This window comes from Watersipora subatra, chromosome 4 (assembly GCF_963576615.1).
Source record: "Watersipora subatra chromosome 4, tzWatSuba1.1, whole genome shotgun sequence".
Classification (NCBI taxonomy): domain Eukaryota; kingdom Metazoa; phylum Bryozoa; class Gymnolaemata; order Cheilostomatida; family Watersiporidae; genus Watersipora; species Watersipora subatra.
In genome coordinates this window covers 46,777,823-46,794,698 of record NC_088711.1, presented here as the reverse complement: position 1 = coordinate 46,794,698, position 16,876 = coordinate 46,777,823, and the positions used below count along the sequence as shown (strand labels likewise).

Genomic DNA, 16,876 nt, shown 5'->3' with positions numbered 1-16,876 from the left:
AGATAAAAGCGTAACAGACTAATATATAAATTGCTGAGTTATACGACAATTTCTTCGTAGCACGTAAACTTATCAGCTTCAAACAATTGAAAGTTGTGCGACCACTCCTGCCTATCATGTAAATACGTCCTCATTACTACAATCAAAACCACAACTTCGAAGCTAAAAAATTCGTAGCATGTAACACTAGTGATTGTTTGCTCATGAAGCTGATCATGTCAATGACCAGGCTTAATGTTTGATGATTTAGTTTAATGCCCCCTCCCCAGAAATTAAATGTGTATAGGTCTGTTTTCATTTTTTACAAGTAAATTTTGAAGATAAGTTTATTGGTATAAAGCATCATGCAATTGTGATAAATCAAATATATAGGGATAAAGATAATTAGATTTAAACAGTTAAAGTTAGGTATAAGGGGAGACAATTTTATAGTCACTAAATAGTGATAACATTAATCTCAAAATGATAGTTGTGTTGCTAACCTTCTATTCAACTATTAGGCCTGCATGAAAATCTTCAGAAAATATGGCTTTCAATATGAAATGTTGAACGACCAAAAGTAAATTTTAGTTCCTGCTACACTTGTGTCGATGTGAATTCAAGGGTGGCTAAGTGAGTGTTCTTAGAGCATTTGGTGTTCATCTACTATATAAACGGCAATTGTTGTCTGTCTATCTATCTGTCTATCTATCTGTCTATCTGTCTGTCCGCTTTATAGAGTACCGTACTTTTCGGACTCTTAGCCGCTACTTTTATATAAGGACGTGTCTATTCTGTGTTTTTTTTTCACCGTTAGGGCGCATTAACGAGAATCTCCGGTTAGTACACGCCTCTATTATAATACGTAACCCGCTATTCATCGTAGTGATGGACGATAAATACTGATATGCTAATAGTATGAGTTGTCTTCTCGATATATTGAGTCACCGATAACTCCCAAATATGAGCAGTATAAATAAATTATATGGCGGTCTTTTTTTTCGATTCGATCGTACGAAGCAAACTTACCGGCAATTAATATGTGTAGTAACGGTAAATAAATTATAGAAATTAAAATTGAAATTAAAAATTTCTTTTTCCATTCGGTCGAACGAAGCTAACCAAACTAATATGAATACTAAATATCGTAATATCGTAATTTCGTAATATGGACTATTAGCCGCTACTTTTCTCTGACGATTTGAGCCAAGTGGCTTATATAAAGGTGTGGCGATTCTGCTGTTTTTCTTTCACCGCTCGAGCGCATTAACCGAAATCCCCGGTTAGCACGCTTTTTAAGCGGCAAATTTTTTGTGTATTAAGCGCCTTTCCTGAGTTCTGCGGCCTATACAAAGGTGTCTATACAGCTATACAAATGTACTATTTATTAAATAAAATAAATTAACGAGTAGTTATTTACATGCAATTAATATTTACTGCCAACGTGTACCGAGAAGGTCACGTAAACGTTTGTTTCTTGGAGCCACTGGAAAAACGCATTTCTCACCTACTAAATTTCCACATCAAAAAGGTAAGTGTTTCTTATACGATGTTGTATTGTCTATGAATTGCCACATCTCCACTACTTAATATTGTTGGATTTGCCGCTGTTCGTGATAGTGGGTCATGTTCATTTCCTTCAGGAGCCAAGTTACTAATTTTTTTCCAGCTACGAGTAGGCCTACTGTAACTTACTATTACAGAACTTTCACGAGTACTCCGAGGGTTGCGATACGCTATTGTGAAAAGAAAGAGAGCAGCTGCTATCGACTTACTGTCACCCTGCATCAGCCATGACCAGCTATACGTCGCCTGCTCAGAAGTAGGCACACACCGAAAACTGTTTCTTCATACGCCCGACAGAAAAACAAAAAATGTTGTCTATCCGCATGTGTTGCGTTGAACTAAGGAAGAGAGAGGGAGAGCGAGGAGGAGAGGGGGAGGGAGAGCGAGGAAGAGAGGGGGGAGGGGAGAGAGAGGGAGAGAAAGAGGGAGGGAGAGACGGAGAGAGGGGAAAGAAGGAGAGAGAGAGGGAGAGCGAGGAAGAGAGGGGGGGAGAGAGAGAGGGGAGAGACGGAGATATGGGAAAGAGGGAGAGATGGAGAGAGGGAGATGTAACTGCATATTTGGAGTTGTTTTACCGTATGAAAGACAATTCTCAATAAACCTTTTGCTGCCCGTCAATCTGCTCCTGTAGACGGGTAATGCAGCTAGTCTTAGTCTATATTATGAGCAAGTAGCAGCATAAAGTACATGATGAGGTATTTGTAATGGTTAATACTCTTATACTCAGTACCTCTCATGTTTACAGACTATCACAGCTTTCTCATCTTGAAGACCTCAAGCTCTATGGTAATGAGTTCTCTGAGGGTCTCCCAGAAGTTATTTGTAACCTCACCAGTTTGAAATCACTTGCCATTACCGGATGTAGAATTTCACAGCTACCAGAGAGGTAAGTCATAATAATAGTTACTGTTATATTCTATCATAGAGTAGTTATCTCCTCCATAGTAATATACAAATGAATATAACTTCTTTATTAAATTCTCTCCTGTTACTAGTTAAAAGATGCTCATCAAATCTGAAACATGTCAGTGAGTGTAAGTATGTGAGTCCCAAATAAATCTCAAATGAAGCAGATTTTAGATAGAAGGATTTACAAAGCAATTATAATCTGTCCAATGAGGACCACTCATTTTAACCTATTAAAATGTACATAAATTATTTCTCATTCATCAATTACGAAGTCTTATGAACGGACAGCGGTATCTGTCATTTAACATAACAGTAGTAATAAAGAAAAATACTAGTAATGATTTTTTGCTTAAATTATACTAAAAATTAGCGGTAGCTACCATTCAGCTTGTGAATTATCAAAGGAGATGTAAGCAAAGATATTCCTTCATCTGCCTTGACATTGATTTAGTTTTATTCAGTAAGTAAATTGACAAGTCCTATTAGTTTTTGGATGATCATTATATGTATAAGGAGCTAATGCTGTCAATTCATTGGTCAGATGCTCCTAAACAATAACACACAATTCGTCATATATGTCATTAAATGGCTGGTCGAGATCGTGGTGTCTTTAGGCTGTGGTAAAACATGCCTGTACGTTTTAGTTAAAAGTAAACTAATTTGTCAAGACCTGAAATTTAGTGATTCAACATAAAAAACTTTTTTTAACACCAGAGTGTTAATATTTTGTTCCACCTGAAAGTTACTCAATAAGACTTTAAGTAAATATGGCTACTTCTCAACGCAAATTAGGATGATTATGTTAAGTTGATAAGGATGATAGTAAAATTACTAAAGCTTAACACTATGTGGAGAATATTTACCAAAATTCGACATTTTGGATCCTGGCATATTTGTTCATAGACGTATTTCCAAGCGCACAGATGTAAGTACTTGTTGGCTAAATCTATGATTAACTATGTAATTCCTAACTTTACCTCGGGTACCTCTCCTTCATCCATACACAAGCTCTAGTATGTCAGCTATTTCACAGTAAAAGTAGTATCAATAATAGACTAGAAATTCTCCTGTTATACAGTCCGCGACCAAAGTGATAGTGGAAAAAGAAAAGGGTACTGCTGGTTGAGAAATGCAATATTATCAGTCAAATGGCACTGCAGTGCAATAGGAGAACTGCAATGGTAGCTGTAATGTACTGGGTGTTATTATGTACAACAAACAGCAATAATGAAAGGAAAAGATTATATGTTTATATCTCTCCCCTACAATAAGAGAAATGCAATACTAGAAGTAAAATGGCAAGCTGCTGTGTAATATACACAGTTTGAAAGTTGGTTGTGTTGAAAGTAGAATGGTTTTGACAGCGATCCTTAACCAAAGTGAAGAAATGGGTCATGATCGCAGAAACCATGGTTAAGTGAGTGTGTGAGATTTAGAGTTATCTACACTAGCAGAAGGAGAAAATTCTCAGTCATTCTGCAAAAAAAAATTTGATTCCAGCTTAATTACAGCAGATTTTATGGTCAATAAACTGAATGCATGTTTTCCATTAGTGCGAAAACATAGTTTTGAGAAAACTGGTGTTAAAGTTCTTAGAAGCTCAAAAACGAACAGTTATATCATCCTCTGATAAACATGACTATCCTGTTGGTCACCTGTGATAGTCAAAAAATGCTGCAGAATTTGCTCGCACTATTGGGCAGAAAATATGGGTCACATGATCAGATTACAACTAGATGATTAGACCAAGCTGAAGCGAAACTGTAAAGTAGCGAGCATCTATATTTGATAAGGGATTTCCGATAAAACCCAAAGTTCTTGTCATAAACTAGTGCTACGATACCTTTTGTATTGAGTCTTTTAGTGGCCAGTCATTTCACGCGACAACATCTCGTGTCAAAACAATAACCTCATCGAGTTGATTACGCCATCAAAATAAAGGGATTCCAATCTATGGCTGTTTTTTAATTGTTCGTTTTTTAGCTTTTAAGAGCTTGTAATCACATTTCCACATATTTTGCACTTACAACACAGCAGATTATGACATGTTGAACCTTTTGATATCAAATAACTGTAATGTGAATTTTGTTGCAAACCAACCTTTAAAACAAACTATAAGATTATCGATATTCAAATTGAATTTGAGAACTTGCACCGATTTGACATTTTACGTTATATGGAATATTTTTAGGATGAAGCAAAAACTGTACAGGTATAAGTTTTTATGTTATGTGGAATTTGCGTTATAGGTGTATTTTAGAGGCATTTACTGTGCATGAATATCAAGAATAGTACATTTATAAATAAAATGATTGCCACAAAAAACAAGTACAACAGATATTTGTGTATAAGGTTACGACGCTGACATGCTGTAAGCTTATACGCCAGTGTAAACCAGACTAGTTTGGATGATACCGTATATTCCCGCATGTAAGCCTGATATACAGCCCTAAAATTAGAGAATTTATAAGAACTTGCATATAAGCCGACCCTATAAATCGTAAATTACTCTATGTATCTATCAGAGCAAAAGGTTGTAGAAAAAAGGTATTCAGAACAAAAAGGTTGCGGAAATGGGGTGGCGTTTGCGGGCTTTGTACAAAACGTCTCTGATTGGTGAGTAATTGTTTCATTAGCCTATCGCGTCTCCGCATAATCGAAAGGAAACAATCATCTGTTTGCATAGAGATTATGGACAACTTTTGCACTTCACGCTGACCTCAGTTTTGTTTTCTGGAAGTATATTTTTATAGCTAGTTGTTCTTTGTAATGATCAGAAGCATTATAGCTATGTAGGTTTCACAAATCGTAGATAAATGGACTTCTGATGACCAGGTGATAGTACTAACAGTGAGTCTTAGTTTTTAATAGTAATAATAATGCTATAAACTATAGTAATAGTGGTAACTCGTCTGACTCAGAACATGCTTGAATTGTCCACCACGGTACTATGAAGGGGATAATAAAGTGTTTAAATTGTTTCTGCAACACATTTGTAGCCTTTATATAACATCAAATAGTGTACATTTTTATGCTAATTAATTTGGTTAAATTTTATGAAAAATTATTCGCACCAATATCAAATATTTGGGTAACCAAATATTTATCTCCATAAAAAATTTATTTGTTAAATGTTTACGCAATTGTCAATTGTTAGACTTCCTACAGGCTCATTTAATGATTAGCTTTACCTTCAGCTCCTAGTTTTACCACTGGTTTGGCTGTGAAACCATCTGTCAACCAGACACTTGTTGTAACATATCACATGCTTTCATGTAAAAGGATTACTAGATTGACAATATGTTCACATATCAGTGCATTGCTCCAAAGTGTTAAATTACCCTAAAGCTTTAAACAGTATATGGGTTCTTTAGGATATATATATTTAACAGAGTGTTAGCTGGACTACCAACTTAATTCCTAACATAATCTCAGCTAACATTGCTGGTGGATGCATTTTGTTTTAAAAGCGAGTAACACAGAACCTACTGTTGCGGAAGAAAGTTTAACTTGTTATATTAAATATAATAACTATTCTAAATTATCATCGAGCACTTTTCTAACTCACCTGATTCATGTACCGCAAACCTTTTTAATAACTTATTTTATAGCTAATCATGGTAGTCTAAACAAGGTGGCAATTTTCAATCAAAAACCTAACATAGCCTGTAAACATAGGCAAAGACTGATCTGGAATGACTATGGCAGTTCAGACCAAACAATGTTTCAGCTATTTCCGTAAAGTATAACGGACGATTTGTTCCATCCATCTTATCTATTTTCAACAGCTGTTCGAATAGTTATAAGTTTGAACAATAACATGATTTAACCTGCTAACAAGTTTACAGCCTGAGGGTTCTACTCCAGAGGTAGTCTTAACAGAAATCAAATTGAATCATGTTTTGGTTACCCTACATTCTACAATTGCTGAAAAAGTATGTGCCATGTTAAAACCTATCAACTAATGGGCTGTTTTTCTGAATGAGAATTTTGAACGGACAGTTTTTAGATAATTAGTTCACAAAATGAGTGATTTTGATATAATTATAGAGTATCATAGCTGTTTATAGTCCATATTCCGCAAAAATCACAAATCTTTCTGTCTATTAGCACAAACTGAAAGTATTGATAGAGCCTGGTATTACACGGTAGCCAGTGGGCAAACAGAGAAGAAAAGATCAGCTGAAGAGACTAATCAATCAACTGTTAAACTTAACTTGTTAGAGACGTGTGATGAGAGTTGCTGCTTCTCATTGCAAGAATGTTACTACTGCAAGCTTTCAAAAAGGTTACTTGCTGGCAAAAGCGATGGCTCCATACAAACAGAGTGAATCGATAAAAGATTCTATGGTGTCAACTGTTTTAACATGTATAAAGGAACCAACCGAGTTTTTCTACTAGCTCCAAATCACTCGAGTGCGAAGAAGGCTCAAACACACCAGGCGATATGTAACAGGATATCATAATGCATGGCGCCAGTCTGCGCTGGAACTCACACAGAGAGTTGATGCTGAGTGATAATGCTAAACTTTTTCTATCAGAACTTTAGTGAGGTGCATTTCGATTGGTTGTTTTTCCCTGAATGCAATGCTCAGGCCGAAAAATTTTTCGTGTCAATGTTTACCAATGTACAACAAATCATTTTATTATTTTGTTATGATTGAGACATCAAAATGAACACTGAATCATTCATAGATTTAATAAGAGCACACCCAGTCCTGTCTGACACAGTGCACAAGAAGTACAAAGTTACCCAGTGGAAAATCAACATTTGGGAGTCAATCGTTGCACAGGTTGACTATTTTGAGAGTGTTGCATACTTACTATATTATAAATTAAACACTGCTATAAAGTAAATTATACGTATATACGTATACGTATATACGCATTGTAAAATATCAGCGTGGAAAATACAATTTTTTTTCTTGTCTCTTACCTAAATAAAGGTCTAATTGTATCAGTTGTATTAAAGAAGTAGGAAAATCGTGTATTATTCCATTTGCTTATATATACTACCCAATACTACCTACTACTACCTAATCTACTAGCTTTACCCATTAAGCTAGTAACTGTAACTCACTAGCTTTATCCACTAGCTTTATTCGCTCACCATAATTGCGCCGTGACCACCTGCAACTGCCTTGAGCTCAGACACCAATATAGCCTGAGCCCTACAAATTCCATAATACAACATTGTATTTTTGTAGTGTGCAATTCGTGAAAGTGAGATAGGCCTAATAACAAAAGCAGAAGTTGTTTAAATCTAGAAAGCGCCACATTTACTTAAATTTATTATCAACTCCGAAGAACTTGGTGATACAGAATTTTCGTGGCAGTTTGTGAGCATGTCCGCGTTATCGCTGGTCGGTTCGTCGCCTAAGTGTGTTTAGGTATGCGCCAGTAATACATCTTTGCTTCTCATGACGCTTGTGACAAAATCCCCTGGTGTGTTTGCACCTTAGGTAATGAATGTTCATGTATATACAGTCAAACTCAGATAACTCGCCCTCGGATAGCTCGAACACATAGTTAACTCGAGCGGATTTGTCTGGTACGTTCGCACGCAATGGAAAATTGCTTTGAATAACTCGAACTTAGCATCGTTAACTCAAAGTTTTTTGCCCAACGGCTACAGAGACGGTTGTTATCACTTTAGAATAACACTTTGTTTCAAGCCATATAGATAAACATCAACTTTTAGTAGTTCTTAGACGTTGTTGTTGTTACCGTCATCGGCAAAATATTTATGTTAACAACTTATTCAAAGGTTTACAAAAAATCAAATTTTACCAAACATCCGCTTTGCGATGGCCCTTGGAAAGCAAGGAAAAGTGTAGTAACCTTTGGATAAACTTGAAGTAAAATCGGCAAAATTGATCTTGGTTAAAATGCTCAGGAGAAAAAGGTGTCTTTTTCTTAGCGTTTTAACCGCAATCAAGTTTTGCCAATCTTAACCTGAGAGCATCCTGGCAGTCACACCACCTAAAGCAACAAACAAATCTCAAGTGATAGAAAAATATGTATACTTTCTGATAAATTTTTTTAAAACTTTACCTGAGAGGACTTGCAACAAGCAATCTATGCTTTTGATTTATCTATAGTTTGTATATGTACATGTGTCTACCGATAAATACATGCACTTAACAGTGCTCTAATAACTTGAATGCTCTGATAACTTGAACACTTTCACTCGGTCCTGTGAAGTTTGAGTTATCCGAGTTTCACTGTATTTCTCAGTCAGTATATAGTGATACAGTTAAATATGCCATGAACACATGTAACTGCATATGGTGAGACTTCTAGGTGCTCGGCTTTTCTCTGCTCAACTGGGTTTTTTATATATGCTTTTAGCTCTGCCCCTTCAAACCCAGCTGGTCGTGCGTGACGGCACGCATGATTCGGCTTCATTAATACAGCAGACACTCCTCTAACGTATACCTCAAATAATGTAAATTTCAGATAACCTAAAAAAAGTACTTGAAGCTTTTGCTTCCTACTACATAAAAAATGCTATTTAATGTGAAGTGCCGTCGGGCGAGTTTTCACATTCAATTTGAATGTTCGTTTAACTCGCCGCACTTGCGGGAGAAAACACATCGTGCATATAGCGTTATATTTATTGTATATTTCTTTCACGACATTCTATTTCGTCATAATAGATCGTTATATGTGTCGACAAAGAGGAGAAAAGATGGCCGCGTAATTGTTCATGAATACAAAGGCGATCGATTGGTGCAGGTGTTACAGCGTCGGTCTACCAATCCGAATAGCACGAGTCGGAATATCGTCGAAACTTAGCTTTTATCTTAAACTTGACCCTTGGATTCAAATAGACAACAAACAGGTAGAACTGCTTTTTATAGTAAAATATTTTGTTATTTTGTCTTTTTGTAGGCATAGAAAATGTTTATTATTAGTTTTACAAAGCTTAATAGACTTTGATGAGATTGATCAGTGAAAAGAGAAAAGTTGTCGATGCAAACCAATAATACTGCAGGTACGGTAAAGGCCACAAATTGAAAGAGTTAAGTCAAGTTTTTCTTTTTTGGATGGCTAAAGGTGTGAGTTTGAAAAGATTTTGGAACGTATTAGGCAACTTAGATGTATCTTACTGTCCTTATAACATAAATTTCCTATAACGTAAACGCTCCTGGAACGGATTATTTACGTTGTAGGAGCGCTTGCTGTATAAAAGATAACGTGCCATGCTTTAGCCGAGCCGAGTATAACCTTGATTGGCGAGCCAACTTTGTCCTTAACAGCCAAGATGGTCTCAGCTGTTCCGACTCTTGTTCCTTTAGCCGAACTGGTTATAGCCGTGCCGATTGTACTCAGCCGGCTGTCTAGTTTCCGGGTTTGAACACACTCGGAAGACTCAGTGATAGTGTTCCCGCTGGCCTCCACCACAAAATCACTAGTGTTACATGCTATGAAGTTTTGTTGTATTTTTCATCTTCGTAGCATGTAAACCATTTAACACGTCAAATCTTTAATTCTTCGAAATGATTCATACTTCCGTTTCAAGGAGGGGGGGGGTATTTTTGAAAACATCATATCAACAACAAAGTACTTTGTATGTGGTAAAATTCAGTACTCGTATTATTGCACAAATCTTTGCGATCGGTGGTAGGATTTTCATCGTCTTCGTTGGTGACCTCCTTACAGCATCCCTACGCAGCTCTGTTTTTAATGCACGTGTTTTAAAAAATATTATCTCCGAATTCAAAAGAAAAATTTCTTACACACTTTGACATTGACATTTAACCTTAGATGCATATTAGGAGTGTCAGCTGCGATATAAATATGCGTCCCGTTGTAGATAGAAGCGCAACAGACTAATATAGAAAACGCCGAGTTGTGCGACAATTTCTTCGTAGCACGTAAACTCGTCAGCTACGAATAATTGCGAGTTGCGCGACTACTCCTGCATATCATGTAAATCCATCCTCCTCATTACTACGATCAAAACCACAACTTCGAAGCTCAAAAATTCGTAGCGTGTAACATTAGTGCTTGTTTGCTAATGAAGCTGATCATGCCAATGACCAGGCTTAATGTTTGATGATTTAGTTGATTGGTCCCTGATGAAAACTAATTAGTCATTCCTAATCTAATGCCTTAAATAATGGAATTGTTAAGCTCTCTTAACGTGTAACTTTTGATTATTTCTAGTTCATCCAGTAACTACTTAATCAAGTCTACTACTAGAGAGAGGATAAATCTCAGAATTACAATAACACTGCCGTCAGTATAGTTTGGCTGTCATCGATGAAGTTCTGCAGTAGGCATACATAATTTAGCGATTACAGGAACTTGTGTCAGAAATTAAATGTGTATAGGTCTGTTTTCATTTTCTACAAGTGAATTTTGAAGATAAGTTCATTGGTATAAAGCATCATGCAATTGCAATAAATCAAAAATATAGGGATAAAGATAATTACATTTAACCAGTTAAAGTTTGGTATAAGGGGAGACAATTTTATAGTCGCTAAATAGTGATAAAATTAATCTCAAAATGATAGTTGTGTTGCTAACTTTCTATTCAACTATTAGGCCTGCATCAAAATCTTTAGAAAATAAGACTTTCAATATGAAATGTTGAACGACCAAAAGTAAATCTTAGTTCTTGTTATACTTGTATCGATGTAAATTCAAGGGTGGCTAAGTGAATGTTCTTAGAGCATTTGGTGTTCATCTTAGTCTATGTTATGAGTAAGTAGCAGCATTTAGTATATAATGGGGTATTTGTAATAGTTAATACTCTTATACTCAGTGTTTCTCATGTTTACAGACTATCACAGCTTTCTCATCTTGAAGACCTCAAGCTCAGTGATAATGACTTCTCTGAGGGACTCCCAGAAGTTATCTGTAACCTCACCAGTTTGAAATCACTTGATGTTACCTTATGTAGAATTTCACAGCTACCAGAGAGGTGAGTCATAATAATAGTTACTGTTATGTTTTATCATAAAGTAGTTATTTCCTCCATAGTAATATACAAATGAATATAACTTCTTTATTAAACTCTTCCTTTTTACTAGTTTAAAGATACTCATCAAATCTGAAACATGTCAGTGAGTGTAAGTTTGTGAGCGCCTAAAAATTTGACTTTGGAGGCGCTGAACATGGATTGGTAGTGTGCCAACATTTGCCAGGCTTTGTACTGGTCTTTTCCATCTAATCCGCTCATCCGGGGCAGTTCTTCCAGGGTGGCGGGTAAACTTGCCATGCATTGAGCATAGCTTGGAGCAGTTTTTGTTCAAATCTGATGCAAGTTGTACTATATTAGTACAAGTGCAAGTTGTACTATACTACTATTACTTGTATTATAGCTTTCTAAATTGAGCAGTTTAAAACATGCTTTAACCTGTTCTACTATCTCCTACTACCTCACCTGTTCACCAACCAGAAACCAACTGCAGTCAGTAAACTAGTAACTGTTTCTCTAAAGCAACTTCTCTTCTATTTTAAATTCTCATCGTAGATCACTGATCATTGTGTTGTTAGCCTGATTTTAATCCAATCAGAAGGTAGTCGAAATTACCCAATCAGATATATTTTTGATAATTGAATGATTCCTATTCCAACTCTTCCCTCTGTCACCTCAGACTCTTATCAGTCTCACATGCTCATACAAAGAGTTTTTGGTTCTCAGTCTACTTATTTTACTTTAAAAGGTATCAATAGCTAGCTTCAAATGGTTCTTTGCAATTCTTTTGTTTTCTGTTTTCTTTAACCAAAAAATCAGTTCATTTACATGTATTTGCAGGATTACTAGATTAGCAGTATTTTGATAATTTTTTGCATTGCTTTAAATTGTTTTATTATCCTGAGCATTATCCTTAAGCATATCTATTTTTACAGAAAAATTAAAATTTGCTAACAGCTTACAAAAGAGCGCGTAGCAGCATATTAATTCAAGGGTTGCTAAGTGAGTGTTCTTAGAGCATCTGGTGTTCATCTTAGTCTATGTTATGAGCAAGTAGCAGTATAAAGTATACAATGAGGCACTTGTAATAGTTAATACTCTTATACTCAGTATTTCTCATGTTTACAGACTATCACAGCTTTCTCATCTTGAAGACCTCAAGCTTGGGGATAATGACTTCTCTGATGGCCTCTCAGAAGTTATCTGTAACCTCACCAGTTTGAAATCACTTGATGTTAGCGTGTGTAGAATTTCACATCTACCAGAGAGGTGAGTCATAATAATAGTTACAGTTATGTTCTATCATAAAGTAGTTTACATAATCATTAAGCAGGTGTATTTTATCGTTGTGTATATGCACATATATACGCTCATGCAAGGTATCTTGTGTGTGCATGAGCTTTGTGTGCATGGGGTATGTACACAGGAAGGTATGTGTGGGTGGGGTGTGTGTGGGTGAGTAGGGGGTGGTGTGTACATATGTGTGTGCGTGTGTGTATATACATGGTGTGCGTACACAAGGGCTTGTCTACATAAGTGACGCACGCATGCCGGTCACATCAGTAGACCACTAGAGCATCTATCCACCGGAGAGGAATTAGTCACTAACATATGATTGTAAAGTATTCTTGTGACAACAAGCTTTGATATTGAAGGTTTTCAAAAATAAATCTGATTAGATATTATGAAGAACAGATTATGGTTTGTCGTGATTTTTATGAAAATAACAACCGTGAAATATTTGCACAAGATATGCTCTACAGTTTTTTCCGTTCCTTTGTTATCAAATTATATGTGGAGTTTATTCTCATACCGTGGAGTGTGTAGTATGTAGTCACTGTAAGTTAGAGCTGCACAACGATTACAAAAATTAATCGCGAATAATAACTGGACTGAGCCAGTTAATCTTTGATTAATCTTTGAATTGAAGGGGGATATATGTATGTCAAGTTGTTATAAAATCAAATTACAAATGATGAGAATTGTCAAAATAATAATTTTACACTGATCTAGCTCAAAGATTAGTTATGTAGTTTATACTTTGCTATAATTCTATAGCCATAGCAAAGTCATAAGCACTTTCAGGTAGACGATGAACAGGTAGTACTGCTTATTTGTAAAATATTTGGTTTTTTTGTTTTCTTGTAGATGAAATACTTTATAAGTTTTACTTCGAAGATCACACATTGCCTTTTAGATAAATAAGCAAATCATTGTAAATGAACGTCGAAGATGTGCGCTTCCCATCAACTTATTGTAGAATTACCGCAATCATAGTCTATAAAGAAGTGAGATTGATCACAAAAAGGAGGTACGTTGTGGATGCAAACTAATAATGCTGCAGTTATGGCACAGTCCACAAATTTAAAAAGTCACTTCAATTTTTCAAATTTTTATGCCCAATGGAGTGAACTTGGAAAGATCTTGGAATGGATTAAGCAATTTACATGTATTTTCCTGAATTGGTACAACGTAAAGTTCCTGCAATATAAAGAAGCAATGGCGACAGTGCTGCAACGGCGGAAGCAGATTCCACAAATACAGCAACTCTGCACCATACTTATACATCCATCATTAACTTTCTATTGTTATTAGAGAGTTATACTAGTCTCTTTGTGTTATTTCTTGTCATGTGCATTAGCAAATAATTTGTTTCTTACCTAAATAGGATATTTACATTTTTGTCGGTAAAAATTAGCTGTTCTCAGAAATCATCTGTTTTAAACCTGTTAAGCCTGCTCTGAATTCATGAATATTTTGTCAACACTTTCACTGCCGTAGACGCATAAAGGCATTTCCGTGAGACGACTGCTGTAGACACATTATTGCGACTTTCCCAGCAATTGCGTAGTTACCTAATTTTATTATTCGTTGAGAGCATAACCCATGGTTTTTAAGACTTTTATGAAATTGACAGTGTTGTCCGAAGATCTGCCAATACAATTAGCCTAAAATGACATAGCAATTTTAAACTTTTCTTGGAGAGTTTCTAATTTAATAACAAAAAATTTTTGTGCGAGTTCATTAATTGCTGCGCGCGAATCAGAAAACAGGTAGTTATGTTGATGACACTATAGCCAATTCAGATTTAGATTTCCGTGATTATACAGATAATTAAAGCAGCAGTACTGACTCTGATAGTGGTGAAAGTATTAATTTTGTAAAAGTAGTGAACATTATAGAGGATTGTTTTAGCTTCGCAGCGATTGTAGCTTCACACAGCTTTATCATCGCACAAAGTATAAATCCAATGAATTTTTGCATAGTAATGTTGGTTAAAATGTTGGCAAATTAAAATATGTAACAAAAATGTTTTAGATAGAGATTGAAATAGAAAAAAAATACTGTTTACATTCCATGAAGCAATATCGGCAATTTTCGGTAAAATGGCTGGCACTTGGCAGATACCCCAATTTCTACATGGTTGGCAGTGAAAGGGTTAAGCCTGCTCTGCCTTCGTGAATAATGTGTTAATACTTTCTGGACTAGCTTTACCAGCGAGCCCCATGTTCCCTTTTCTTCAGTAATGAAGTCCTGTTTCTTGAGCTCCTTTACTTTTCCCTCTATCGCTTCTTGCACTCACCCCTGTTTGTATGGGAGCTGTTTGATTGGCTGTACCACATTGCTACATAGCTACACCGATTACACTATAGCTGGTAGCTACAATTACACAGCTAGTCAGCATTTAGACTATAGCAGACATGTCTAAAGTCCGGCCCGTTGGCCAAATGCGGCCTAGGATCAATTTTCATCCACCCGCAGCCTCTGTCATAAAATCAATAGTCTGGCCAGCCTGGAGAATTAACCCTTTGAACCCTAACAACCTTATTTTCCAGCATTGCGCAGGGTGTGTCAACATCCTTAACGACTGGAATTTTGGTATTCAAATGGCTTTGTTTACAAAAGCAGTTTCTAAGTAACAAAGTAAACTAATCAGATTTATTCTTGCTTGGTTAAATTTTATTTAAACGATATCGCGAAAAATTGATACGGCTCGTTTGTTGGTAGGTCATAAATGATTGTGATGCAAATAAAGAATGTTATGATACTAACCATAGTTTTCACTATATTTCAAGTCATGAAATATTGATGAACATGTGGTCAATAGATATGATGCTACTCTAAATGTTTTTACAAGTTTTTTAAAATCGTACAAATGTTTATAGTTTTGGCCCGAATAATGGTGACGCACTGTTTTTTTCTGTCTGATGACATTTGCTGTGGGTTGCTCAACCTTTTTACTAATGTTTTACCAAATATCATTGTATTTTGAGCATGTTTAGTTATATTTAATAAAAGTTTTAAACCGTAGGAATGTTGGACGGATTGTTTGGGCTTACTGACACCACTGACAAAAATTACCAGGGTTCAAAGGGTTAATAAATTGGGCAGAAGTGCTGTTACATGCGTGTTAAACATTTAAAAATTCAATCGACATTTATAGTTACTGTCATATTTTAAATGTGCCCTGCAATTGTTGATATGCCTATTGCTTGTTCATTTTTCTGTAATTGTGTTTAAAAATCTTATAAATATTGAACTTATTGTTCCACGTTTCAGATGTAATTTGTACCCAAGAGTACGATTGCTTCTGATCAACTGTTACAAAAAAGTTAGTATTAAAAAAGTGAAGTTATGTGATTATTCAGTTTCGATTATAATGTCAATGCAATTTTGATATGCATGTTTCAAACAAACCAAAAGACATGCTTAAAATAGCCGAAATTAAAATAAAAAAGCATATATGAAACACAGATTGGCTCGGTAAAATTTATTTAAATGAATTGCCGTTATATGTAAAAATGTCTGTTAAGGTTGGTCCCCTGAATTTTAAACACGCCGATTCTAGCCCCCTTTACAAAAAGTTTGGACACCCCTGCATTATAGCTACATCACTTACACTATAGCTATACCTGATAGTTATAGTGTAAATTTATATTTTTACAGAAAAATATAAATTTGCTAACAACTTACAAACAAGCATGTAGCAGCATATTAATTTAAGGGTGGCTTAGTGAGTGTTCTTACAGCATTTGGTGTTCATCTTGGTCTGTGTTATGAGTAAGTAGCAGTATAAAGTACATGATGAGGTATTTGTAATGATCAATACTCTTATAATACTCAGTATTTCTCATGTTTACAGACTATCACAGCTTTCTCATCTTGAAGTCCTCCAGCTCATTGGTAATGACTTCTCTGAGGGTCTCCCAGAAGTTATCTGTAACCTCACCAGTTTGAAATCACTTGATGTTAGCTTGTGTAAAATTTCACATCTACCAGAGAGGTGAGTCATAATAATAGTTACTGTTATGTTCTATCCTAAAGTAGTTATCTCCTCCATAGTAATATACAGATGAATATACCTTCTTTATTAAATTCTCCCTTGTTACTAGTTTAAAGATATTCATCAAATCTGAAACATGTCAGTGAGTGTAAGTTTGTGACTCCCAAATGAATCTCAAATGAAACAGATTTCAGATAGAAGGATTTACA

At 35.6% G+C, this 16,876-nt stretch overlaps 2 protein-coding genes across 2 annotated transcripts in view; both read left to right on the top strand.

The window, feature by feature from the left end:
* The window catches only part of LOC137394298 (uncharacterized), a 290,856-nt gene that overhangs the window by 247,151 nt on the left and 26,829 nt on the right, over nt 1-16,876 (top strand). The gene's annotated exons all lie outside the window — the stretch shown is intronic.
* The window catches only part of LOC137392998 (malignant fibrous histiocytoma-amplified sequence 1 homolog), a 37,303-nt gene that overhangs the window by 3,968 nt on the left and 16,459 nt on the right, over nt 1-16,876 (top strand). The window contains exons 3-6 of the mRNA XM_068079379.1: nt 2,291-2,431; nt 11,246-11,386; nt 12,512-12,652; nt 16,527-16,667. Coding sequence (XP_067935480.1) covers nt 2,291-2,431; nt 11,246-11,386; nt 12,512-12,652; nt 16,527-16,667 — 564 coding nt within the window. The remainder of the gene's footprint in view (nt 1-2,290; nt 2,432-11,245; nt 11,387-12,511; nt 12,653-16,526; nt 16,668-16,876) is intronic.